The 27,530-nt window shown below is 46.1% G+C and overlaps 2 protein-coding genes across 2 annotated transcripts in view; one reads left to right on the top strand and one right to left on the bottom strand.

Moving 5' to 3' along the window:
• The window catches only part of XKR6 (XK related 6), a 433,654-nt gene that overhangs the window by 230,928 nt on the left and 175,196 nt on the right, over positions 1 to 27,530 (bottom strand). The gene's annotated exons all lie outside the window — the stretch shown is intronic.
• On the top strand, positions 15,709 to 26,951 carry LOC128085594 (L-threonine 3-dehydrogenase, mitochondrial). Its single transcript, XM_052693241.1, has 10 exons — positions 15,709 to 15,725; positions 16,091 to 16,202; positions 17,548 to 17,749; positions 18,542 to 18,584; positions 19,913 to 19,983; positions 20,714 to 20,863; positions 20,963 to 21,135; positions 22,054 to 22,144; positions 23,008 to 23,277; positions 24,190 to 26,951. The coding sequence occupies exons 3-10, from the start codon at positions 17,566 to 17,568 to the stop codon at positions 24,327 to 24,329; spliced, it is 1,122 nt and encodes a 373-aa protein (XP_052549201.1). The 5' UTR covers positions 15,709 to 15,725; positions 16,091 to 16,202; positions 17,548 to 17,565; the 3' UTR covers positions 24,330 to 26,951.

Below are 27,530 nucleotides of genomic sequence, written 5' to 3'. Positions count from 1 at the left end.
GCTGGGGAGTGGAATGCTCAGCTGTTGTACAGCTTTGAGCAGAAGCAGCCTCTGGGCTCTAATTGGAGGCTGGAGCAAGAAGTGGAGCCCAGGTGGAGCTGCCAGAGCAGCAAAGCAAGAGGACAGCATGTCTACAGCTAGCTCTCTTGTGGCTCCAGGAGGCACCTAGGCACAGAGATCCAGCTTGAGGCTCCTGCAAGGAGCTGTGAACAAGATGAGCAGCTGAGCAGGATGCAAGAGGAAGTCACCAAGGCTGAGATGTACCCAGCAGTCAGAGTGATGCTTGGCATTACGCAGTGGCACAGGCAGGCCAACAGCACTAAGTCCTGGCAAGGGGAAATAGATAAGGCTTCCAACTTGACAGCAAATGTACAGGATGAGGGGGACTGGAAGCTTGTCTCTGCTTGGAGCCTCTCCCATTTGTCCCTACAGTCCTCCTAGCCAGCAAATACAAAGCTGTGGGGCTGGAAGGAGGAGGTATGGGTAGTGATTTCAAAAACAAAAAGGGGCAACAATGTTAAGAAGGTGCAACTGAGAACCAGTCACAAGCAGTGCTGCTAAAAAATAAAAAAGGTGAAGGGTCTTGGTTTTTGGACTGGAGAAATGAAGGGCAGCTCCTCTGATCAAGGGAAACCTGCTAATGAGGTCTTCTTGCTTCAGCTGCAAGAGGTTTCATGCTTGCAGGCTTTCATCCTGTTGGGAGAGTTCAACCACATGGACATCTGCTGGAAAAACAACATAGCAGCCTGCAAGCAATGAAGGAGACTCCACTGACAATAACTTTCTGGTTCAGGTACTGGACAGACCCACCAGAGGTGAAGAACTGCTGGACCTGGTGCTCCACTAATGTGGAGAAGATTATTGAAGACCTTAAAATCAGAGGCAGCCTGGGCTGCAGCAAACATGCCCTGGTTGAATCTGTGATCTTGAGGGGGAATAGCTTTAAGCTAAAAGAGGGGAGATTTAGGTTAGGTGTTAGGAAGAAATTCTTTACTCGGAGGGAAGTGAGGCCCTGGCAGCACTGCCCAGAGAGGATGAGGTGCCCCATCCCTGGAGGTGCTGAAAGCCAGGCTGACTGGGATACTGGGCAGCCTGAGCTGGTGGGGAGCAGCCCTGTCTGTAACAGGGAGGTTGGAACAAGATGATCTTTAAGGACCCCTCCAATGTAAACCACTCTGTGAGCACTTGTGGAAGCTGCATGGAAAAGGAAAGGAAGAAGAAGGTAGTATGAAATAAATTAGGGAGAATTGCCATCCTCCATCCTGCCATCCTCCTTCCTGAGTTACCATCAGCTTTCACTGACTTTCACAAAGCCCTCTCATCCTTTCTTCAGCTCCCTGCCCTTTTTTCCAACAAGAATGTTGCCTCCAGCCCAGATATGATTCTCCCTTCCCTGTCATCGGGGCTCAGGGAGGCAGAGCTTGTGGGAACGTGTCCCACTCTCTTAGCTTGTATTTCCAATATTCCTTTGTTGGTAAGTTTCTCGACTTAAGACTGGTTTTTCCTGTTTGCAGGCTCTTACACTTGTATTTTTTCATCCTATCTGGGTTTTAAAAACACACATAAGCTTCTTAATAGTTTGTAACCTGCTGCCTCTCATAGAATCAGAATCCTAGAATGGTTTGGGTTAGCAGGGAGCTATAAGCCCACCCAGCCCCAACCCTGCCATGGGTAGGGATACCTCCCACAGCCCCTGCTGTCCCCAAGCCCCATCCATGCCTTTGGGCACTGCAAGAATGGGGCACCCACAGCCTCTCCTGGAGCATTTCTTGTACATAAAAGATAGCAAGGACTAGTGTGGCACAAGATGATGCAGACCACTGAAAAAGACACCCAACGTTGTATTTATTGCCCACAGGCAACAGTTGGGTGGATCATCATGCTACTAAGCTGCCTTCTTGAGCTCATGGGGCCCAGCTTTTACCCTTTTAGGATCTTTTGCCACTCTGTTGTTGAGTTTTCTCCTTTCAGACCTTTGAGCTGCTACCTATCACACTCTGTCCTCAGTTTTTCTTTCTTATCTTGCAGGGCTCTGTGTTCTTTCTCACAATTTGGCAACCTCCATAGCCAAAGGCATTGTTACCCAGCTGGGCCTTATCAGGGAGGCCTTGGAATTCAGCTGAACCTTTAGGACAGGGTGGTGTAGAGGCCAGCTTGCTGCAAGTTCTCTCTAGCTTGTGTTCATGCCAGTTCAACCCTCCGGATGGTTCTTTTGGTGCTGGAGGAGGTCAAATGGTTACTAATGTTATAATCATAGAATCACCACGATTAGAAAAGGCTTCTAAGATCATCCAGTCCAACCATCCACCTGTCACCAACATTTCCCACTAATCCATGTCCCTCGGGACAACATGTAAACCTCTTGTTTCTTTCTCAGTCTACCATCCTGGCACAGTTGCTCATCAAGAAGAGATCTGAACTTTAAGACATGCATGTTAAAACCACTGGTGAGCAATTCAGATGCTCTGTGCATCATCTTTCTTGAGCAGTAAAAGCCCTTCTGCTCAACTGAACCCAATGGAGGTGTTCTTTTGCAGGGTGTGTGAGTTTGACTTGGTTTGCTGAAGATGCTGCACAGTTCGCAGCAGATGGAGCAATTCTGCTGATGCACCTGTAGCACTGCATCCCCAAGGGCTTTAAATGCACTTCTGAGGCTCTGCAGAGTTTATTTTCCTGCTACAGCATTTAAGAGAGACAGCTCTTTTTGTGAATGGTGCTTAACAGTTCTTTCAAACTCATTTAGGCACTCGGGAGCCCGTAGTTGCAAGCACTCAGCTTCTGCAGCTAGCAAAATATTTTCTGCCTGCAACTTCTGTTGCACTGTGGTTTTCTGAGATATCTATGCATTGCAAGCTCAGCTTCCAAAAAGTGGATATTTATTAGTGCCCAAAGGCTGCAACCCCTGGAAAGGCCAGGCTGGATGTGGCTCTGGGCAGTCTGGTGGTTGGCAACACTGCACATAACCACCAAAAAAAGTAGATGATCATTGTGGGCCTTTTCAACCCAGGCCATTCTATGATTCCATGATTCTATGATTCTACAAAATAGTGGTCAGCCTTGCTTTGGTTAGAATCTTAGCATGGTTTGAGTTGGAAGGGACCTTTAAAGGTCATCTACTCCACCTGCAGTGCGATGGATGAACAAGGACAGACAGCTCAGAGCCCTGTGCAGCCTGACCTTGGGTGTCTGCAGGGATGGAGCACTCACTCTCAGGGCAATCCATTTACTTTTAACTTTATAATTATCTGAAAGCCATTTCATTCATTGCTTCCTTTCTATTTGTTAAAAACGAACAAAAAATCCCAATCCTGAACCAACTTGAATCTCCTATCTCCAAGAAATGCCAGGGATTTTTTTGGCAGATTCGACAACAAAGCATTCATCCATTTGAAAAGGCTGAACAGTGAATCTGAAATGCTTTTTCCTACTGCAATCAGCACAAACCAGTGTTTTGTGTAGGGTTTCCTTCTCGTCCTCTAAGCCATGCCCACGTCCTGCCCAGCCGGCGTTAAGGGATGCGATTAATAGCTGTCACAGGTGGTTGGCTCCATCTCTGATCTCTGGTGAGGGAGATGTGTGTGCAGTGGAGGGTTTTATTTTTGCTAGCAGAGCTCTGTGAAAGGTTTCCCTCCTGGGAAATTGCTTCTGCTAGTTTAAGGTTGGCCTTTATCCTGACTGGAATATAAGAACTCAAAAAATATACATACATAGATGATTTATGTACCATGTATGTCTTTTTTCTTGAAGTAGTTAGGCTTGCCAGAGTATTTACTTCTGGTACTTTTAACAAAAGCAGTTCACTTTTTCAGGTTTCCTTTCTGGTTGCTGAGCTGAAGGTTTCAGGTCACTGAACCGCACCGTGCTTTGAGACTCTTTGTGCTGGGTTTTCATGGTCTGGATGCTGCCCAGGCAGCTCCCCAGAGCAGGACACAGGGCTGAGCTGGCTTCATGAAAGCAATAAATGCAGCCGTGCTGGTCAGGATGAAGGCTCACGCAGCTCTGTGCTCGTTTCCAGCAACCATCAACAGTGGATGAGTAAGAAGAGAACACAGAATCACAGAATGGTTTGGGGTGGAAGGGATCTCAAGGATCGTCAAGCTCCAACCTCCATGCCACAGGCAGGGCCACCAACCTCCACATTCAATACCAGCCCAGGCTGCCCAGGGCCCCATCCAACCTGGCCTTGAACACCTCCAGGGATGGAGCAAAAGAAGATGTGGGATCTTCCTGACTCAGCTGCAAACACTGCAGTGACTTCTTGGGGCAAAATCCATATCTGGATTGTCATACTCATTGATCACTATGGAGCTGTCTTCTCCTAATACTCTCAAACTCATGTTTCCTTTGGGATTTCAGTGACCAAATGCTTGAGCCATACTTTGTGAGGAGTATGAAGTGAAGTTGTCCCATTTGCTTTGGAAAGGCTCTGAATGTACGACACCCCAAAGTGTGATGCAGGCAGGCAATGGCCTGAAGTCGTGCAGCTTAACACTGACAGGGCTTGAAACACTTTGGGTTAGTTCAAGAAAATGCTGATGTTTGACTTAATGGGGAATGAGAAGAAAATTGAAAAATGTACGTGAAATCCCTTTTTATCCCCAAGGGCAACTCTGTTTTTTTTTTCCTCCTGAAATTGCTCTTTTTGTGTATGAAAAATTCCCAAGTTGCTTGAGCTGACAAGCTCTTCTTTTTAGAATCAGAGTCATAGAATGGCCTGGGTTGAAAAGGCCCACAGTGCTCATCCAGTTCCAACCCCTGCTGTGTGCAGGTCACCAACCAGCAGCCCAGGCTGCCCAGAGCCACATCCAGCCTGGCCTTGAATGCCTGCAGGGATGGAGCATTGTGCCAAATCATAAAGATTATCTAGTGATACCATATGGGAGATGGAATTCCTCAATCTTTTGCCTCTCCCCCACTCCCACTGCAGTGCCTTATTACCCTCAAGCAAAAGCAAGAACTACTTTTAAATCCTTATGCTGATCTTCACTGATACTCCACGCGTTGCTGGAGGCTGCTCTGCTCCATGTTAGCAGCTGGGGAGGCTGTGGGAAAGGCTTCTGCCTCTTCTTGGTGCATCAAGCACACACTTGACAAATGATTTTGCAGCTGTGCTAATGGCTCTGTTTTGCAAAGATAGCCATTTTAGATTTCATTTTTAAATGCATTTTATCTTTTCTCTCCCTAAGTTCCCCCCCCCCCCCCAGGGTTTTCTGCCAGAATTCAGCTTTGCTTTCAAGTCGAAGTTTTGAGGTTAATTGAACAGAGAGCTTCAGAGATGCGGGATTTACATCCAGGAGACTCTTGCAGATTTCATAAAATACACTGATATGCATTTAGCAGGCTTTTCTCAAGTCTGTTCATGAGGGTTACGTATTTTAAGATGTGAAACGTGGTGGTTCCCTGGGCCACAATATAACCTCCACTGGCTGCACTCAGCAGTTGTGCACCTAATCCCAGATCTGGCAGACTGCAACCATAGCTTTTACCAGGTGTTGAGACCCTAACAGAGAGACTTTCGTTATGTTAGCAGATGAAACCGAAGTCTGTTTCCTTTTCTGCTTTGTTCCACTGCAGAAGTGTGACCCTTTAAGGGAGCTGATGCTCCTGTCACTTCTGTTCAGCTGTCTGTGATGGTGAGGAAGGGACTGGAGTGATGCAGAGCCTTCCCTACTCAATACGTGTAGGTTATGATTACAAAGAGGTGTATTCATTGCCCTGTTCATATGATAACTGCATGTGTACTGGGAAAAAATAGTGCATGTGCTGACACACTCATTAAGAAACTCTGCAATCCATCAGCACTCTAAGGCTGATCCAGGCTGTGGATGCCCCATCCCTGCAGGCATTCAAGGCCAGGCTGGATGTGGCTCTGGGCAGCCTGGCCTGCTGGTTGGTGACCTGCACACAGCAGGGGGTTGGAACTGGATGAGCACTGTGGGCCTTTGCAATCCAGGCCATTCTATCATTCTGTGATTCACTCTAAGGAGAGAAAAGCACCATGTATTCCACCCCTTTCAGATCAGATGGTCACTTCCCATTTTCAGGAAGATATCTCATTGCACTGGCAGCACACTTAAGTTACAAAAATGGTAGCACAAAGATGTCTTTCAAAGCTGTCTGTTTTGCCTTTTGTGGCTTCCAAACCTCCCTAGCACCAAGGGATCTCTCCATACACAAAGCTTAGCAACGCATCCCAGCTGCAATGGTTGTCTCAAAGTGCAGGGCAGCAGATGAATGCCAGCCTGAGATGGATGCTGTTTGGATTGGCAACTTATCAGAATTAGAGCTGTTGGAATGGACAAAGGAAGAGGTGTATCTGTGACTGTGGAGTGTCTTCTCTAGTGGAAGGCTTGTGGTGGAAAGCTCGAGGCTTTTCTTCCTTACTGTAAATAAGGAAAGGATTGTCTGGATTTTTTCCATTGGAGTCTCCTATTTCTCATGGAATTTTAAATCTCACTGTGTGTTCTGCTGGCAGCAGCTCATGACCCACTGAACAGCCCGGCTATTCCCTGGAAGGCCAGATCCAGGAGAACTTCAATCATAGAATCACAGAATGGTTGGGTTGGAAGAGACCTCAAGGATGAGGAAGCTCCAACCCCCCGCCACAGGCAGGGCCACCAACCTCCACGTTTCACAGCAGCCCAGGCTGCCCAGGGCCCCATCCAACCTGGCCTTGAACACCTCCAGGGATGGACGGGGCATCACAGCCTCTCTGGGCAGCTGTTCCAGCACCTCACCACTCTCATGGTAAAGAACTTCCCCCTGACATCCAACCTAGACTTTCCCTCCTTGAGCTCAAAACCATCCCTCCTTGTCCTATCACTGTCTACCCGAGTAACAAGTTGATTCCCCTCCTGTTTATTGTCCCCCTTTGAATACTGGAAGCTGCAATCAGTCCTCGTTGAGGAGGGCAATTAAATTGTCCAGTGGCCTTTATGTCCGTGGTTCTTTGTTGTGTGTGATAAACTTAGTTTGAGTCTTTGTTTGAATTTTTGCTTAAAATAGCCTGGTTTTAACCTTTCCCAGCATGCATTCCTTAACCCTTAGTGCATTGCAACATCTGCTCAGCACAGACCTGTAGAAGCTTGTTTTAATAACCAGGTTGGGCGTTGCTTAGTAGGAGAAAGACTTGCAGGAAAGCAGACCGTGATTTATCATAGAACTGCATTAGAAGAGATTTCAAAGGCCATCTAGTCCAACTCCCTGCAGTGAACAAGGCCTCCTACATCTAGGTCAAGGTGCTCAGAATCCCATCCAGCCTGAAACTGGAGAAGACTTCCTACAAACAAGCCTAAGAGCTGCCTGGGATGCTGCTCCTGCTTACAACAGACACTTATCTGTGCACTAATTGTGCCTTTCGTTTCCAGAACTTGCTTCAAATTCATCCCTGTGTAGATAACTATGCTATCAAGGCCAGTAAAGAGGAAACTGGGAAAATCAGCAAAAGGGAACTGAAAGTCAGCTTGAACTAAAGCCTTGCCCATTCACTGTGAGCTCTGTGTATCTACAGGGGTGTGAAAAACCTGGTTAAGGGCAAACATCAGCTTGTGGTGGATTTCTTAGAAACATTACAGCTCTGTACAGGCAAACATGCATGAAGGGTGTCTTAGGGCACAATTCTTCCTGTGCGTGCATATCTCAGAGTACCTTTCTTATGTGTTAGATGCATCCTCCACCCGTTTTGTTTGCTTAGACAGAAAGAAGGAAGGCAGTGCAGAAATGGGTCTGTGTAAGAAAGTGTGCAGGAAACAAATGGAGCTGTTTCCATCCCTGAAATAACAAATCCATTTGCTGGAATTCCTACAAGCTGGTCTCAAGGACTGTGTAACCTTCAAAGCCAGAAGCAATGTCCTTTTAGGAATATTCTCAGGATAAAAATTATTCCCTGTCTTCTCTGCACTGCTTGATTATGAAATAAATCACAAGCCTGTGTTGCAAAGGCCACAGTGCTCATCCAGTCCCAACCCCTGCTGTGTGCAGGTCACCAACCAGCAGCCCAGGCTGCCCAGAGCCACATCCAGCCTGGCCTTGAATGCCTGCAGGGATGGGGCATCCACAGCCTCCTTGGGCAACCTGTGCCAGTGCCTCACCACCCTCTGGGGGAAAAACTTCCTCCTCATATCCAACCTAAACCTGCCCTGTCTGTTTAAAACCATTCCCCCCTTGTTCTATCACCATCTACCCTTGTAAACAGCCATATCTCCTCCTGTTTATACGCTCCCTTCAAGTACTGGAAGGCCTCAGTGAGGTCTCCCTGGAGCCTTCTCCAAGCTAAACAAGTCCAGTTCCCTCAACCTTTCTCCATAGGAGAGATGCTCCAGCCCTCAGATCATCTTTTAGTGCTAGTGGTGGCAATGGTGATGAGGAGACGGTTGGACTAGATGATCTTATGGGTCATTTCCAACCTTGTGATTCTATGATTCTATGATCTTAGAACTGTAAGGGCAGTTTATATGCAGGCAGAGCTACAATGCAAAGGCTTCAGAGCAGCAGAAGTGGCAAGCATGGCGAGATTCAGGCTCTAAGCCTCCTCAGCTGTGTCAAAATGAGATCCACTGAATGTGCGTTGTCACTGATGGAGGTCTACCAAACCTGCTCTTAAATCTCTTGGCGACAGAAACTCTGCTTCCTTCCCAAGTTATCTTTTCCAGGACTTCTTATATCTAAAAGTTTGTCCTAATATATAACCTTGCTATTAATGCATGGCTTCCTGGTCTCTGTAGTGATTAACTGTCTCACCTCTCTTGCAAAACCCCTTTACTGTAATGGTGGAAATGAGCATCATGGGTGTAAAAGATCAGAGCATTCACACATCCCACATCTTGTTGCTGTCTTTACAGGGTCCTTGCAGGGTTATTACTCTGTGTTCACAACAAAATGTTGACTGGTAGAAGGTAACAAGACAAAAGCATCCAGGGAGTGCTGGAGGCTTTATCCTGCAGCATTCCTGTGCAGGGTGCTGCACGTTCCCCTTACACAGAGAAATGTGACTGCAGCCACTGCAGTCTGTAAGATTTATGCCTGCAGTGCTGGAGGAGAACCTGCTGCACAACCCTCTCCTCTCTCCAACCAGCTGAAAATGCTGCTTTGCAGGCAGTGGCCTTACACTGTGCTGAACAGCCAGGTAGGGGGATGCCACCAGCAGAAGCGTGTCTCCTGCTCACCCACCTGAGGGGCTGACACCTGTGTTTCCACACTGCATGAGCTCACAAGAACTGGAGTGATGCCAGGTGAATGATGTTCAAGTCACTGCAGCAATGGCTCGCACAGCTCTCTGCCTCTTGTTTTGGGGGGAAAAAGAAAGGCAAAGCAAATCTAATGAAATCCACAAGAATGAGGTCATTCTTTTAACAACAACAAAAAGGATTCTCGAGAAAATCTTTTCCATCTCCTCTCCTCCAAGGAAATAGCAATCCATTGTGACATGTTTGGGTGCCACAGCAATGCCAGTCATCCACAGAGGGAATGGCTTTGACTGGGAGATTTTCTCTCGCCTGCCAACACAGTTTGACACCTTCCTGTGCACAAGCACAGCCCACGTCAGATCTGCTGGGGATGATGAACATCAAGGTTAGAACAGTTCAGTGCCACAGGGGGAAGATGTTTGTTCTATTCATGGTCTTTGTGGCTGAGCTGTCACCAAACTGAAGTTCACCCTCCTTTCTTAGTGACTCTTTATGGCTTCTGTGGCACGTTAGGTGACAACAAGAGCTTGTGGTATCCGGAATTGACAATTTACTCATTGGTGTTGGCTGTTATGGTCTGAAGGTCATAAACCATATGAAGTCAAGGCTGTTCTCACTAAGTGTAAGTCAGGATGGCTCTTGGCTTACCCAAGTGAGTGAGCTGGTCATACAGGTCTCTGGTAACATGAACTGAGTGACCTGGTTCCAGTTTTTGCAGAAAAGCTATAGCATGCTCTCTCTGCTTTCCATTAGCATTGCCTGGTTCAGCCCGTGTTCTCAAGAGCTGTTTGTCAGAGAACATAAGGACCCCAAGTGTGTAATCATTACAGTACAATTTAAGATAGGTCAGACAAAAGCTTTAACAACAATCATGGTGAGAGAACATTTGGACAGCCTCTACCCCTTTGCTCCCCAGTTCTCTCTCACCTGATTGCAGAGACCCAACCTATGTACAGCTTCAGGAAAGAAAAAAATGAAGGGGAACAAATCATTCCAATGTTAACAGAGCCACGTATCCATCCCTGGAGGGATGGACTCCAAAGAATAATTATAGTCTTAACAAAGCCTGGTATCATCCCTGCGAGGGAAGGACGCCTGAAGTACTTTGTTAATTGCAACAGCTGTTAAGAAGGAATCAGGCAGTGAATTAAGTGACAATATGGAGAGATGGCTCTTGGTGGAGCCTGTAGGAGTGTTAGCTTACAAGTGGGCAACTGGAAACAATCGCAGGCTTAGCTTTTATTTGAAAGGAATGGTTTTTTAGTTACTTTGCCTTGAAGATTATTAATTGTACCACCACAGCAATTCCCCTTGACTGCCCAGACATTGAACGGCTGTAGAATCTAATTGATCTTTCTCTTGCTAATCCTTACCTTCAAACTTCTGCTGCCTTTTCTAGTGTTGCATCCTTTCAGTGTCTCTTGTGCACGAACAGCTGTGAAGAGTTCTTTTCCCTTTGTTAGGATGTGGTTTCCAGTGCTTGCAGTCTTACTGATGTCAGATCAGTCTTACTGGTGGCAGACTGGGACCTGTTGAGTTCTACAGTGCTTCTGGGCCAGGTTTTGCTGTATAGGAAAATATCACAAGTAAATGGTTTCCCCTTCTCCATCAAGCTCAGCAGCTCATGGATGTGTAAAGTCCAAAGTGCCTCTGCCCAGCAGAATGATTCACTTGGCTGATCTCAGGTGCAGAAACCAGTGTCCAAACTTGTTCAATCAAGAGGATCCTCATGGAACAGAACCTGTAAGAGTCATTACTTCGTGTTTTAGCTGCCTGCAGAGCAGTTATACACCGTGCTTCCAAATTGGACACGTGCCCTATCAGTGGCTCACATTTACATCCCCAGCTGATAGAGCAGTTCAGGAAACCCCTCTGTAGCTTCAAGCATATCACAAACAAGAGTCTGCTGGCTGATTTTGTGCAGGAGATGGGCGTTGCTGTTCCAAGAAGAAAACTCACCCTATTGATGTACTTGCTGTTTAAGCTGAAGGCCATACAGTGCAGTTAGGGAGCTCTCTGTCCACCAAAGTCCCACTCAGCATCAGCACTCAGATAATGCTAGACTCTGTAAGTGAAAACTAAAGCGATCTGAGAAAGGGAATGCATGTGATACCAGGTATATTGAGCTGGGATAGGTGGGAGTATCCACTGCAGATTATTTTTTAATTGAAACATGTGAATGGTAGGTTTCTGCGCAAGATGGGAATGCAAGACTGTAAATATTCAGTAGGTTTTAGGATCTCAGCCCTAGGACTGTGTCATCTGAGCCCTACTGTCTCCCCTGTGCAAATCCTCCAGAGCTCCTGGTGTGCTTCTTGCTTAGAAAATCTGCCTCTTCTTTTTCCTTCTGGAGAAAGAAACTGTTTGATACGCGTTCCTATGCATTTTATATCAACATCAGGGAATGCAACTTCCACAAATCCTTTCTCTCACCCCCAAACACATCTTTGTGAAATGGGCTCCTAGGGGTTGGATGCATTTCGTGTCAGCCCCACAAAGACAGCCTCCATTGAGAAATGACTGCATGCAGCACACAGCTCCCACAGTCATTTGGTACCTCAGTATGCTAGTTCTGCCTGTTTTCTCCAGCACTGTCTCTTCATTCCTTCTCTTTTGCCCACTGCTGAGCTGCAATCTCCTGTTCTGTTCCTCAGTCACGTGCTGTTGCTGCTGTACTCCTCCCTGCCCTTGTCTGCTTGGGTTACTTAAAGGAAATGTCCTGAACAGTCTGTTCTTGTTTGCAAACACCTACTGAAAGGCAGTCCCATCTGGCGGGGCTCATGCAGAGACACTCCCCAAATCAATATGATTAACATTGATGCAACATAGTATGGAGGCAGCACGGATAACATTGTGTATTTCTTGGAGGCCACAGCAGAGCATCCTTATAGAAAGGGGTCTTGTTTGGGCAAAACTGCAGAAACCCACGAACATGACATGGTTTGCTGCAGTCCAGGCACTCCTGACACTCCTGTGCAAAGCCGTATGTCGCAACAAGTTCTTACTGAGCATCCAGAAGGATTAGAGGGCATGGAGCAGCCTGTGCAAAGTATTTGGACTTAAAGCTGATCTCATATCACACTTTCTCAGAGTCTTAGCAGCATCCTGCTGTGCCAGGCTTTTCTATCCTAAGAAGCAGGGCTCAGTGTGGTTATCCTGTTCCTAAATCAAAGTTCTCATGCTGTTCCTGGCTGAGGGAGCTGGTGACTTCTGACAGCATAAGGTGTCAGGGGACACATATGTTCCCTCCTTTCACAGAGGACATTGTGACCATGTGAATTAGTAGGATAAAGGAAAGAAGCTTCTGGCAAACAGGACACCATGCTTGTTCGAGCACTGATTTGATGGGCCACAGAAGTCCCGAATGCAGTCAGTGATGCCCATCTTTAGGCAGATCTTCATAGAATCTCTTTTTTCACAGTCCATCCCTGGAGGTGTTCAGTGCCAGGTTGGATGGGGCCCTGGGCAGCCTGGGCTGCTATGAAATGTGGAGGTTGATGGCCCTGTCTGTGGCAGGGGGTTGGAGCTTCATCATCCTTGAGGTCCCTTTCAGATTGGGCCATTCTGTTATTCTGTGATTTTCCTAAGCCAATCCTCACAAGTCTTATTTGCAGCTGCAACTATACAAACAGCTTCCAGTACTCCAGACCCTTTCTTACTTCTGTTGAGCTGTACTTCTAACAATGCACATTTTTTCCCTCCTTACTTCAAGCATTTCTATCTTGCACAAACATGAACAATATTAATTCCCCGAGTAAACTTGAAGAACAAAGACTCAGAGATAAGATTAGCTTACCACAGAGATGTTTATAAGGCTTTTTTCCCTTCCCTCCTTCTTATGAATTTCACCCCTTGGCAGGCAGGTTGGGGATTGCATAACAGTTTAGCTACACATAATTAGAGGGCACAAAATTATATGTGAAGCAGGCATATTATCCACTATGGATAACAAAGGCTTACCTGAGTTTGAAAGCGTATGGAGGAGTTTATAGAGGAGAACGACTGCAAAGACTTAATGTGAAGTTGCTGTGTCTGGTTCAGAAATTCCTTCAGCTGTAGAGTGCAGAGATCTCAGAGAGAACTGCAGGGAAACAACTGCTGCTAAGAGACAGAAATGGAGCAGGGTGAACTTGGTTTGCTTGGTTGTCCGAGTGCTGAGCAGCACCTGCCCACCCACAGCAAGTGGATGAGGACAGAGCTTTGCAAATGAACTTTCTGATAATGCTGGTTTCCAAAGCCACTAACTAAGCAGAGCACTGAGGCATAAAGAACCTGACTGCATTAATGACTCTTATTTAGTTGTAACACTTCAATAATTTGCCCAGCATGGGCCCTTCCTGTTGGCTGGACCCACCTGCCTGTCATTCCTACAATGGAGTCATGTTCATGGTGGTGAGCTTATCATTTTTCTTTTATAGATGATTACTGCTTGAGTCATGTTTACCCTCAAACGCTCTCCTTTCAGCAGTGCTATGGGTGTTTGAAGGTGTTCCTGAAGGCAAACAAGCCTCCTCCTTTGGCCAGGATTTCACATTTAAACATGTCTTTTTGAAATGTCACCTATGTTTTTGTAAGATGGTGGTTCCTAGATTACGGCATTTCCATCTCAACTCATTTCTGCCCATAAATTGGTTTTAAACTTTGCAGCGGGGAAAATGGGAGATAAAATACCTTCCAGCTTTTACTTTTTCATCTTCTATGTAGACAAGCAAATGGAACAAGATGATCTTAAAGGTCCCTTCCAACCCCAACCATTCCATGATTCTATGATTTATATGTTAAATCATGACATCAGTAGTCAGAAGATAACTACTAGGGTCTTGAAGAACCTTGCCCTGCTGTTGTTTCCATTATAGAGCTTCTGATTCCCTTCTTCCCTTCTTCTACTTGAAAACCATTCTGTCACTTTACTTGATAAATAAACGTGCCCTTGAACATCTGTGCAAAGTCCTTCTTGGAGGCAGGAGGATTTTCCATCTGTATACTGATTATTGAATAGTCTTACTTCAAAGTATGTAAACCTTGCAGAACTCACTGACTGAGGCTGTGGATGCCCCATCCCTGCAGGCATTCAAGGCCAGGCTGGATGTGGCTCTGGGCAGCCTGGGCTGCTGGTTGGTGACCTGCACACAGCAGGGGTTGGAACTGGATGAGCCTTTTCAACCCAGGCCATTCTGTGATTCTATGATTTGCCATGCCTTCCTCAGCAGTTGTTTAACCAAAAGCTTTTCTGCTGGGTGCACAGGTAGCTGCTCCTTCCTTCTACCCAGAGGGTCAACAGCAGCACTTATCCTCAGCAGCAGTTGAGACAGAGGTAATGCAATCCCAATGAGAAGTTTCTTCACCGTTCCTTGAATTAGCCCCATCCTTTTCACAGTTGGACAGGCTTTGTGGCATTCTTACCTCGCAGCCATATCAGAAAATGTTCTGTGGTTAGAAATATTATTTTAAGTCATGCTTTCAAGGGGGCGATCCTAGGGCAAGGAGAAGCCTTAGGGCTGCCTGGCGTTACAGGGTGCTTGGTGTTCTGGCCTTGCACCTTCCAGACTGATACAAATCCTTAATTTCTTTTCACAAGCAAGGCGTCTGCCAGCACCACTGGGATGCAGGATGGACGGCTGGTGAGCACTGTGCTCGGCTTTGGGCCCTTCATTACAGAACAGCCATTGGGCTGTGAGGGACATGGAGCACGAGTGTGATGGGCTGAGGGGGCTGGGATGGGTCAGCCTGGAGAAGAGGAGCTCGGGGTGACCTGCAGCTCTTGAAAGGAGGCTGTGGTGAGGTGAGATCGGCCTCTGCTCCCAAATCATGGTGATAGGACGAGAGGTGATGGCCTCCCATTGTGCCAGGGGAGGGTCAGCTTGGATGTTAGGAAACATTTCTTCTCCTACAGAGCGGTGATGCAGTGGCACAGCTGCCCGGGGAGGTGGTGGGGTCACCGTCCCTGGTGGGGTTCGATGTGGGGCTGTGGCACTGAGGGATGTGGTCAGTGGGCACGGTGGGGGTGGGCTGGGTGACCTTGGGGGTCTTTCCCAACCTGAATGATTCTGCGGTTCTGCACCCGTTTGCCTCCTCACAGAACCAGAGAGCGGTTGGAGCCGGAGGCTCCCCAGGGTCCGCCTCACCTGACTGTGCTTCACCTCTTTACGGTGTCGTCGTCCCCCCCCCCCCCCCAGCCGCCCATCTCAGAGCTCCTCGGAGGGGGAGGGGGGGACAACATTACGTCACACCCAGTTTGCGTCACTCTGACGTCACCCCCCCCCCCCCCCCCCAAGCTCTCCTCCCCGCTGGATCGCGTTCAGCTCCACCTCCTCTTCCACTCCCCCCCCAACCCCGGGAGGCCGCGGGGCCGGGGCTGGTTGGAAGCGCTGGCTGAGGCGGGGAGGGACGGCCGCGTTCAGACCCTCCTCCCTTTCTTCTGCCCCTTATGGGATTTTCCAGAACGGCCTGGCGAGTTTCTTATCTTTCTTATCGCTGTAACGTTCTATCGGTAACTAATGCGGGAGAAAGCTGCTTGCATAAACATGTTTTTGTGGTAAGGTGAGTGACAGGTGCCTGCCTGTTATGTAACGAACAGCTCAGCGGGGGTCGCTCCGATTTGCTCCGTGTCAGCCCGTAAGCTTCTCCTTTCCCCCTCTTTTCCCCCTCCCTTTGCTTTCAGTTAACAAAATCCAGAAAATTCTGCTATCCAGGGGCTGTTTGTGCTTCACCTTTCAGCACAGCTTTGCTCCGTGCGCTGCCACCATTGGCTCGAAACCCATCCTTCAGTTACGACCCCGGGTGGGATGCATCTGTCAGCTCCAGCCCCTCTATCATAACGTTGCAGACATCTCCGAACCAAGCAGATGTGAACCAAGCGATATCCCCGCCTGCTGCTCTCACCCTCATGCTCTTTTTTTTTTTAGCTGTGGGACAACTCCTACTTTCTGTCTCCTTTTGATTGGCTTCCTAAAGAGGCAGTGTCCTATAAATTGCAGTCTGCAGTGTGCTTCTGCCCTATTGCCGGCTGAGGGACAGGTGAGTACAGGGGGGAATGCATTCTGCAATGTCGTGTGTAATGCTTGAACGTAGTGTTGGTTGTTGGTTTAAATCAGGGGGGTGGGGGGAAATCACTGCAGTGTTTCAGCCTGGTCTGGTGGTTGGCGACCCCGCATGTAGGATGGGGGTTGAAAGTAGATGAACGTTGTGGCCCTTTTCAACCCAGGCTGTTCTATGATTTCAGCAGCTAATCACTTGATTTTTCCCTCTTATATTTAAAATAGGAAGGAATGCATGACATAAATGGCATTTTTTGCATTCAGTTTTGCTGCTTGGCTAACTGAAGGGTTTTCTGTGTCTGGTGTAGGATGTTTACAGCTCTTTTGGATCAGTCTGGACTTGTACATAAATTCCCCTGTTAAGCCTGTGCGTTTAGTGCATTTGGAGAAACTAATTCAGTGAGTGGGAAACTGACCTGATCCCACTGTGGCATTCTCAATAGCAACAAATTTTATTTACTGTACTCTGCATCTAGAGCTCAAAGTGTAAAATACTGCTTGAGGTGCTGTCAGGGAAAATGTTATGGATCAGGTATCCTGTGAGGCCTTCTTTGTGCAATGCTGATGTTCAGCTTTGTGTCCTCCAGGACTTTTCCCTGCAGGGCTGCCTTCCAGTGCAGCATTGCAAGCTGAGCTGTGCTCATCAATACTAGAGAATGGAGGTAGGAGAGAGGTCTCACAGCTTCTTGGATAGCAATGAGTCACATCTGAGATGAAGTCCAGGAACAGTGTTCAAATAGCTTCAGTAGGACCCCTACAAGTAACAGAAAATTCCCCATCTTTGTATTGCTGTAAGTGAAAAGAACACTGTAATTAATAGGTTGCTTGCTTTTCTGTGCTTACTCTGAATTGGTGCTGGAAGACACCTGCAGCAATTAGCTACTGTCATTTCTTGTTACGGCCTTCCATCCTCCTGTATTTCTTGCTTGTGTGTACAACAGGAAGAGAACTTAATTGACAATGTGATCACAAGCAAGCTACATTTTGGATAAGACAGTTAAAAGTCTGAAGGATTTTAAGGAAGAATTCTGCATTTGCTGTCTGTTGTACTTGAAGTTATGGTTTCTAGCGTTACAAGGCTTAAATTTGAACTGAATTGTATGTTCATTCCACTGGAACCTGTGCTGGGGCTGTGGATGTTTTCTTGTGCTCTCTCTGGTAAATACATTACCTCTATTCATCTTCCTTCCCAGGCTGCTTCCAGCAGACGTGGCTCTCGGTTGGCACATCAGCTGGGGTTTGGATTGCATCAGGCCTCTTTAAAGAGTATTCTGAAGGAGCATGGTTGAGTCACTTGTGACTAATATTTTCTCCTGTTCTCACAGCGTGCTTGAAGAAGGAAGATGCCAATCCTTAGAAACGTGAGCAGAGCTGTCAGCCAGCTGCTCCAAAGCTCTGCTTGTGGATGTGGAGTTTCCATCGTGCCTGTTCGATGCATTGGCATCTCACCCCGCCAGGTGGCCTCTGATGCCAGCTTTCACTCGGTTTCTTTTTCCGAGTCTGATCATCCTCGGGTGCTAATTACAGGTCAGCATTCCTGTCATAACTGTGTGCCTGCTCCAGGAGTTCCACACTCCTCTCCTCTCTCCCCAGTGAGCTGAATAACGGAAGCAAAGATGTTTAGACCAAAAAATAAGCAAAACTTTCTGGAATTTTTATGGTCTTTCCTGTATGGTAATAGGATCTGAATCCCATGTGAATCCCCCATGTGTGCAGGGGGTTGGGCTCGAAGATTTCTATATGTCCCTTCCAACACCTACAATTCTGCGAACTTGTTTCCAGTTTTTATTCCAGAAATCCACTAAAAACAATTGAGTTCTAAACTGTTCTCAAAGAAAACGTTGATTCTGAGAAGAAAATGAGGTCAGGGTGACCTCATTGCAGCCTTTCAGTACCTAAAGGGAGCCTACAAACAGGAGGGGAATCAACTCTTTTTGCAAGGGTAGATAATGGCAGGACAAGGGGAAATGGCTTTAAGTTGAAGGAGAGGAGATTGAGGTTGGATGTCAGGGGAAGTTCTTTGCTACGAGAGTGGTGAGGTGCTGGAACAGCTGCCCAGAGAGGCTGTGGTGCCCCGTCCATCCTTGGAGGTGTTCAAGGCCAGGTTGGATGGGGCCCTGGGCAGCCTGGGCTGCTATGAAATGTGGAGGTTGGTGGCCCTGCCTGTGGCAGAGGGTTGGAGCTTCATGATCCTTGAGGTCCCTTCCAACCCAACCATTCTATGATTGTCAGAAGATTGTTTCTGATGTGATGCATGTAATACTGGGATGCTGTGTTTCAATGCCACTTCTGTTTTGTCTCCTGTGTGCTGTCTTTTAGGTGGGCTCGGCCAGCTTGGTGTGGGACTTGCTAAGCTCCTCAGGTACATTATGATTTTTTTACTCCATTGTACTGAAGAATTCAAACTTGAGTTTCAACTTTGAGAAGCAATAATTCTCAGGGAAGTTCCTTTTCAAAGAATCCTGCTGAGAAATTGGAGTTTTTTGGTGCTTGGTTTTGTACATAACCTTAAACTTTTGCCTTTCTTGACATTTCTGTACTTGGTTTATGCTCACTGACGTACTTTCTGTGTGTACATTGGTTGTGGTTCCCAAAATAATTTTGTCTGAGAGTTTGACCACTGAGTTCAGCTTGTTCCTAGTTCAATGGGAGTATTCAGAACCAATATCCTCAGAGTGTGGGCAGCCAAATAAGGCTGTGTTTCACTGCCTGAGAGAAAAAGGTTGGGATTTTATATAGGTGCTATGGGAGAGGAAAGGAGTACAAACACCCACGTGAAGAAAGCTGGATCTTCGCTAACTGCCCAGCAACTGCACTTAACAACTGCTGACCTTTTTCTCTATGAGAGTTTTAGTGAATCTGCTGCAGGAAGAAGATGCCCTGCTTAGTGCAGTGCAAACAGAAATAAAACTTCCTTCAAGACTGTGTACCCTAACGTTTCATAATTGGCAGAAGATGGGCTGATGCATCAAAAGTAGTAAATACGAAGTGTATCCCTTCTGCTGCTGCTTGTTCCTCCACCTCACACACACACAAACTTATTTTTTCCAAACTTCTATGAGCTCTCATCACTGTCCATATACTCACTCAGCTCCAGAGTGTAATTTGCATGCAGGCAGTGTTTGGACTGTGGTAAAAGTGAGCCGCGTTTGATGCCGTGCTGCAGTTTGAATGTTTTCAACCATTTCTGTGATAGATTTGAAGTCATACAAATCATGGAAGGCTGCACTGCACTCCGATTCCATCAGGCTTGCTTTCCCAGACTGTGCTGATTAGAACAGTACAAGGCTGAGATTACTTTATCAGTTCTGTTTACCTTGCTGATAGGAAAACAGCTGGTGTTACAGCACGCCCAGTGGCTTTTTGGTGTCGGGGGGGGGGAATAGATTTTTCTGCATACAATTTTCAGCAAGAGGAGGGCAGGAAGAACTTCTGAACTTATTTTCTGAAAGATTTGTCTTTTTTCAATAGAAAGACTACTAGAACTAATGTACAGATTTCCTAAGGCACTATACTGGTACTAAAGACAAAGTGGTGGTGGTCTGTTTTGTTTTAGTAGAGCAACTGAATTCACTGAAGAATTTGCTTTCCTTTTGCTATTGCTCCTGCTAATCGAAGTAGCAGAAGAGCAACTGATGAGTTACTGTGAAGGCTGTGGACTCACTGTACCATGTGGGTGTTTTTCTACAGGAAACGATTTGGAAAGAACAATGTGATCTTGTCTGACATTCGAAAGCCAGCAGATCATGTTTTCTATAGTGGTAAGTGCCTGGGGGAGCAGATGGAAAAATACACTGACTTTACCAAAGTCTGAATATGCGTGGCTTACTGAGCAAATTGCTGCTTGAAACTACTGGATAGTACCTTCCTGTTCTGAAATCCTGCCCAGACATGGATTTCATCTATTAGTTATTCCCTCTTTCTAAGTAATTTTTCTCTGCATTTATTTTACTGTTTCTTTGCCACTTTGTTGACCAGGGTGAGTGTTCAGATCGAGTTGGAGTTGGCTTTTGGGCTCCTGCTGTAAAAAAAAAAGAGATGTTTATTCTTTTGGAGGGAAGATGCTGTAAATGAAATGCCTGCTTTGTGCCTCCATTCTGAGGCAATTTAGATGTTAAGCTGAGTGTAGAACATGTTTTTTGGACTCTTGTGTTTCTATTAAACTTGAATAGATTCTTCTTTCTCATCACAGCTTAATAATGTACGTAGATACTTGAATAGGAAATACTGAGTGTTTCCTTCTCTCATGCCACTGACTGGGTAAAAGAGGAGTTCTTCAATCAATCTACTGAAGAGAAGGTGGCAGTTCACCTTAATTTCTCCTTTCTGTTTCCTAACGTATTGGCTGCTGTTGGTACCGGAGTCTGTTTTGCTGTGCAGTCAAATCCCAAGTGGAGGGATGGGAAAGAAGCAATTTTGAGTTTCATCTTGAGCTCGTCTTGACTTCCATGCTTCTTGGTGCTCACTTTCCTTCTGGCTCCGTTCTTTTAGGGCCTTTCATCTACTCAGACATCTTGGACTACAAGAATCTACGTGAGATAGTGGTGAATAACCGCATAACGTGGCTCTTCCACTACAGCGCTTTGCTCAGTGCTGTTGGAGAGGCAAACGTCCCCTTGGCCAGAGCTGTAAATATTACTGGTATGTGACAAGGGTTTCAAATTCTTGATTCCTCTAGGCTTCCTATAGAGGCTTGAGGAAGTGCAGTGGGTGTTCTGATAAATCCTGATATTGTTCCAGGTTTACACAATGTTCTGGATATTGCAGCCGAGCATAATCTGCGACTCTTTGTTCCAAGCACGATTGGAGCCTTTGGGCCCACCTCTCCTCGAGATCCAACTCCTGATCTCTGCATTCAGAGACCAAGGACCATCTATGGTGTCTCCAAGGTTCATGCTGAACTGATGGGAGAGGTGAGAACTTTTCTTCCATTAAAGTTCTGGGAGAATTCCATCGATTTGTAGTGGGTTTTCCACCTCCGTTTCCTTCCTTTATGTTTCAGTACTCTATAGCAGCCCGAGGCAGCAACAAAAAGTATTTTTGAGTTTTGTAGGAATAAGCACTAAGAATTAGAAACTGGCCAATTTGAGTTTCAATACCATTTCTTTCTCTCATTCTTTTGACTTTGACCTCCCTTCCTTATCTGCCAATGTGAATGACATTGCATAAATGAAAGCACACAAAGCATTGGGAAAGCGCAGTAGGCAATGGTGACTTTTGCCAAAAAGTAAAACAAACAAACAAACAAAAACCCTCAGTTCTGCACAGTCAGAGCCACGAGAGTGTACAGGCTTGCACTGGCACAGGCTGCTCAGAGGGGTGGTGGTGCCCCATCCCTGCAGACAGCCAAGGTCAGGCTGGATGGGCTCTGAGCACTGATGGAGCTGTGTGTCCCTGTTCAGTGCAGGGAGTGGGGCAGATGGCCTTCAAAGGTCCCTTGCAACCTAAACCATTCTATGAATTTCTCTGTTGGCTTTGTACCAGAAACTTTTGAATGCTGAATCTAGTCCCAGTGTTAAAAGTCAATCCATATTGATCCATATATCCATATGATCCATATGAATCCATATCAAACTAGGTGATCTTAAAGATCTCTTCCAACCCAAACCATTCTATGATCTAATGATGTGGATGAAGAGTAGAAGAGAACAAGCAGACAGCTCAGTTGCCTGATAGGGAGTATAGACTGTTCAGTAATTCCTCCTCTTCTTTCCCTGTAAAGGGAAGGTCACAGAATAAAGGTTAGAGATGTGAGAGATTGTTCCTGTGGAAACAGTGAGCTGTAAGGCCTAGCTTTGTTGTGTAAAACTGCTTCTCTCCTCCCTTGGTAGTACTACCATTACCGATATGGCCTCGACTTTCGCTGCCTGAGGTACCCAGGAATCATATCTGCCGACTCTCAGCCTGGTGGGGGAACAACTGGTAAGTTGTTTGTGTGCATTTCTCAATGTTTCAGACAAGAACAGCAAATCCATAAGCCAATGGAGTCAGTCTGTTTATAGAATTTAATAAAGATTCAGTGTAGAGATTCTGTTTCAGCTGGAAGTTGTGACAGTTCTGTCCATCGCTACCTTAGGGTGTACTTTGGTAGTCTTTAAGCACTGTCTGAGAGAGTTTGGTTTAGTCATGCTCATTGTGAGACCATTTTCTTTAAAATAAACAAATTCAAGTCTGCTGTCTTGCTGCAATGTGCAAATGCTAGAATGACTTCAAGACAGTTTGAGATGGCTTCTCACATTCTGCTGTATCTTGTAAATCAAACACTTCTGCTGGGTTTTAGATGGGACACCAGAGGTAATCTAGTTAGGCTGAGGGAGCTGGGTTTGTTCAACTTGGAGAATGGAAGGCTGCAGGGTGACCTCATGGCAGCCTTTCAGTACCTAAAGGGAGCCTACAAACAGGAGGGGAATCAACTCTTTGAAAGGGTAGATAACAGCAGGACAAGGGGAAATGGTTTTAAGTTGAAGGAGGGAAGATTGAGGTTGGATGTCAGGGGGAAGCTCTTTCCTATGAGAGTGGTGAGGTGCTGGAACAGCTGCCCAGAGAGGCTGTGATGCCCCGTCCATCCCTGGAGGTGTTCAAGGCCAGGTTGGATGGGGCCCTGGGCAGCCTGGGCTGCTGTGAAATGTGGAGGTTGGTGGCCCTGCATGTGGTGGGGGGTTGGAGCTTCGTGATCCATGAGATCCCTTCACCCAACCATTCGGTGATAATCTGAAGATTGTTGACTGTTATGATGGGAAGAACAGACTAAGGTAGATACACACATCCATTCTACTTTGCTACAGATTATGCTGTCCAGATTTTCCACGATGCCATTAAGACTGGCAAATTCGAGTGCAACTTAAAGCCGGACACCCGCCTCCCTATGATGTACATTGATGACTGTCTGAAAGCAACTCTAGAGGTCATGGAGGCCCCTGCAGAGGCACTGAGCATGAGGACGTACAACATCAGTGCCATGAGTTTCACTCCTGAAGAGCTGGCTCAAGAGGTGCAGAAGCACGTTCCTGAGCTTCAGGTGACCTACAATGTGGATGCGGTCAGGCAGGCCATAGGTGGGTATTGCATATTGGGTAATGGGAAATACTGGGTGGCTGTACGTCAGGAACGGAAGTGTTTTTCCTTTGAGGCACTGGGAAATTGTCTACTGTAAAGTTCAAGTCTTATGGTCAAAAAATAAGCTTCAGTAGTTCAAATGACCAGAGATGATACACCTTGGAGTTTAAAGGTACTACTTTTAAAGGACTTGGGGGTCCTGGTAGATGAGAAGCTGGACATGAGCCAGCAATGTGTGCTTGCAGCCCAGAAGGCCAACTGTGTTCTGGGCTGCATTGAAAGAGGGGTGGCCAGCAGGGAGAGGGAGGTGATTGTCTGCTTGGCTCTTGTGAGACCCCATCTGCAGCACTGCTTCCAGGTCTGGGGCCACCAGTACAGGAAGGACGTGGAGCTCATGGAGTGGGTCCATAGGAGGCACTGAGATGAGCAGAGGGCTGGAGCAGCTCTGCTGTGAGAAAAGGTTGAGGGAACTGGGCTTGTTTAGCTTGGAGAAGAGGAGGCTCCAAGGAGACCTCATGGTGGCCTTCCAGTACTTGAAGGGAGCGTAGAAACAGGAGGGGGAACGGCTGTTTGTGAGGATGGATGGTGATGGGACAAGGGGGAATGGTTTTAAACAAAGACAGGGGAGTTTTAGGTTGGATATGAGGAGGAAGTTTTTCCCCCAGAGGGTGGTGAGGCACTGGCACAGGTTGCCCAAGGAGGCTGTGGATGCCCCATCCCTGCAGGCATTCAAGGCCAGGCTGGATGTGGCTCTGGGCAGCCTGGGCTGCTGGTTGGTGACCTGCACACAGCAGGGGGTTGGAACTGGATGAGCACTGTGGGCCTTTGCAACCCAGGCCATTCTATGACTCTGTGATATTTATTTTTTTCCTAAGCCTTATGCTCCTTGTTTCTTGTTCTTTTCACTGCAGCTGACAGCTGGCCAATGAACTTTGATGACAGCAATGCCCGGAGAGACTGGGGATGGAAACATGATTATGACCTCCCTGAATTGGTGTCTACGATGTTTAGCTTCCTTGGGTCTGATTCCAGGATTGCTCAAGCTAACTGAAATATTTTATCAGATGTTTCCAGATTTCCACAGAGGACCAGGAAGAAATGGCTAAATGAGCTGTATAGTTTTGAGTCTTAAAAGCATGTCAATTATTAGCTTTCCCAAATAGCAATGGAGTTGGGCAGAAATATAGTGTAGCTGGAATGCTCTGTTTGATCAACAACATCATCAGGTGCTGTCTCCAAGCACCCATAGTACAGAATTCTAGAACTTTCACATTCAAGGAACTAGGAACAAAAAGCATGAATCTCCAGTCATTCTTTCTGCCTCATATCCAGCAAACAACAAGGGGCAGTACTGAAAACCTGATGTTTCAGGAAGATCCCACTGTGTTAAAACTGTTTTTCATTTCCCTAGTGGAGGTTATCAGATCATAGTAATCTATGATCCTTTCCTCTCTGCTTACAGAAGAGAGAAATGAGCTACTTGACGTTTCCAAATTGCAGGCAGGGTTTTTGCAACTCTAGTTTGAAGTCAAATTTTGGTTAGTGTTTCATATTTATATATATTACTGTATAAACATACCGTGTGTAGGGCATACAAAGTAACTTCTTTCTTATAATGCCTATGAATGTGAAGAGGAATATAACTTGAATTCTCTTTGTGCTTTAAAAATGACAGGGTTTACAAGCTGAGCTTTTCCTACTACTTCAAAATGCTGCTGCCATCAGTTTAACATCAGTAAATCCAAAATGCAGAAAGCTGTTACATTTATGAGAATTCAGGGTTTATCTCAAGAAGACAATGCCCAGGATTGGGGTTATTGTTAATTAGTGCTACTTCTGGTTATCCCTGTTGTTTGCTATGCTAGCATTGTGACGTGCTGCCTGGAGCAAGTTCTAAAGTTGGGCTGATGATGGAGATTTATTTACGTTAGAGTCAGGCCAGCCTTTGAAATCTGTTCATGTTGGCTGCTTCTGTATGTGCTGCAGATGTGTTTGTAGATGCTATTTATGTGTAACTGTGGTACACTTCTGTTCTTCAGAGAGGATTCCAGAGGCTGAAACCATCTCCTAGCTACAGTTAAGCCTGTTCTGCTCATTGACTTTAATGCGCAGGAGATTCTGGGATTAACAAGGGAATCTTAGTAGAAGGATGCAGAGAAGATATGTGTATCCAAAAGCTACTCATGAGACTTTGAAAGTGAGAAATGGCAGACTGGAGAGACAGGAAAGCCTTTTAAGGTAAAACAGCAGTCTTGAATCTGAGCCACGGGCTGCTGTAGGAATATAGTATGCCTTGAGAAGCAACATCTGGAAACTTGGATTGTGTTCTGCTTTTTCCAAAGAAAAAATAACTTCCATTTTCAAAATGACTGGAAATCCCCTAGATGAAGCTCTCCATCTTTTTTTGTCTTGTATACTCCAGCTGCCCTTGTAGGTATTACATTCAGTGTTTTCTTGTCTGTGTTGTTCACCAAGTTTTCTGTGGCAAGGCCTTGGTGACTGTGAGCCTGCTTCACTCTGTAACCCTGCAGTGTTTCTTCAGTTAGTGGCTAACTGATGTGACCTGGTTTCTGTCACTTTGTGAGGGAATCCACATGCTACAGGGAAAATGGTTTTCTCATGAAGTAACCTTCCAAAATGATATGGTGAAAACCAGAAATCATTTTAAACATGCATTAAACTTGTGTCTCTTGGTTTTGTATGCATCTTACTGCTTCATCTGTTGGCAAAGCGTGCGTTTCCCAAGTACTTAAGCTCAAAACCCCTGTAGGGTTGTGGCCTGTTCTTAAAACTTTCTTTATGATGTTTACATTTCTGAAAAAGGCAAGTTTTTAAATGTTCACCACTGTTGTAGCTCTCATGTTGTTCCAGTGTGATATTTGGGCCAATGGGCCAGCAAGGTTGGACTTGTTCATACCATCCAAGAATAGTTGGACTCTGGTTTTGTCCTCTGCCCTGCCAGAACAGGATTGTCTGCCATTAAACTGTTACACCAATCCTTCAGATAAAGGGCTTAAAAGGATTTAAGAAGTTTTGGCCATTCTAGTCCTCGTTAAATCAGTGCCAAGGGGCTCCTTGTCCTCCATTCCATGAAACCAGCCAAAGAGTTGTTGATGGGTCTGATTCCATTTCTTTGATTCACGGGGTCCCACTCCGTTTGCCCTTGTTCAAAGCTCTAGTTGATGCTAAAAGGAGTGAAGAACGAAAAATCCCCTTTCTTCTGAAGCAAGCTGTCCTTCACTGTGGCATTGCACAAAAGCTTTAAGTTGTTAAAGTGCAGGTGGAAAAAAATCAGGTGAAAAATGCAGGTGAAAATCAGACCTTTGGCATTTTAAACAGTGTGTTGTTTACCAAAAGTTGCTGACTAATTTAAGAGCATTCTGTTTTTTAACCTGTGACCAATGATGCCTGTTTTCTTTTTGCATATCTTCCCTGTAACTTCTGTTGTGACTTTGCTGCAGTACTTTCTGTACTAAACCAGTTTGACGTGATACAGAGTGCACAACTTTTTCTACCAGTGTGAAGGCTGACTCCTGGGCTTAGATTTTCCCATGACATTGGAGTGTTGCAGCTGTTACCTATTCAGGGAAAAAAAAAAAAGTTGGAAATATTGTTTTTCAAATCCTGCAAATTGTGGGTGATGCCTACTTTAATAAAGTTCTACACAGATGTCTTTGCTTTGTCATCCTTGGTTAGATCACGTAGGTACTCTGGTCCATGTTGCAGAAGGATGCTCGTGAGTGCTGAAGGCTTTCCTTTTGCTGCAGGAGTGATGGATCATTTGAAGCAGATCCATCCCTTGGCATTCTGTGCAGTGACTCTCAGACACTTGTATCTACACTTTCTGCTGATTACTCCAATTGCTCTGTACAGTAGGCAGCTGGTCACAAGCAGATACAGCACACTTAAACATTAGCAAGGCATAGGCAAGTGTCTGGGCTGTGCTTTGTAGGTGGGTGGTTGTAGCCCGGTTTGGGTTTCAGATTTGCTTCTGTCACTTCTAGATCGCCTACCCCTGTTGTAGGGTATGGAAAGCCAGTTGGTCTATGCTCAGTCATGTTTATTCTTATCTCTGCATCTTCAAAATAACAAAAAAAATAGTAATGTTCTGATGGAGATAGCTTTAGATTGCTGTTCTAAAGGGAGGTGGGAGGCAAATGGATGAAGCTAAGCTCTTCTCATCAGTGCACAAAGACAGGGCAAGGAGCAATGACCTGAAACTTGTACATAGGAGGTTCTGCACTAACATGCA

This window comes from Tympanuchus pallidicinctus, unplaced genomic scaffold (assembly GCF_026119805.1).
Source record: "Tympanuchus pallidicinctus isolate F22 unplaced genomic scaffold, pur_lepc_1.0 scaffold1, whole genome shotgun sequence".
In the NCBI taxonomy this organism is placed as follows: Eukaryota; Metazoa; Chordata; class Aves; order Galliformes; family Phasianidae; genus Tympanuchus; species Tympanuchus pallidicinctus.
Note: the sequence above shows the minus strand (reverse complement) of the source record. Positions and strands in the feature narration are given on the sequence as shown.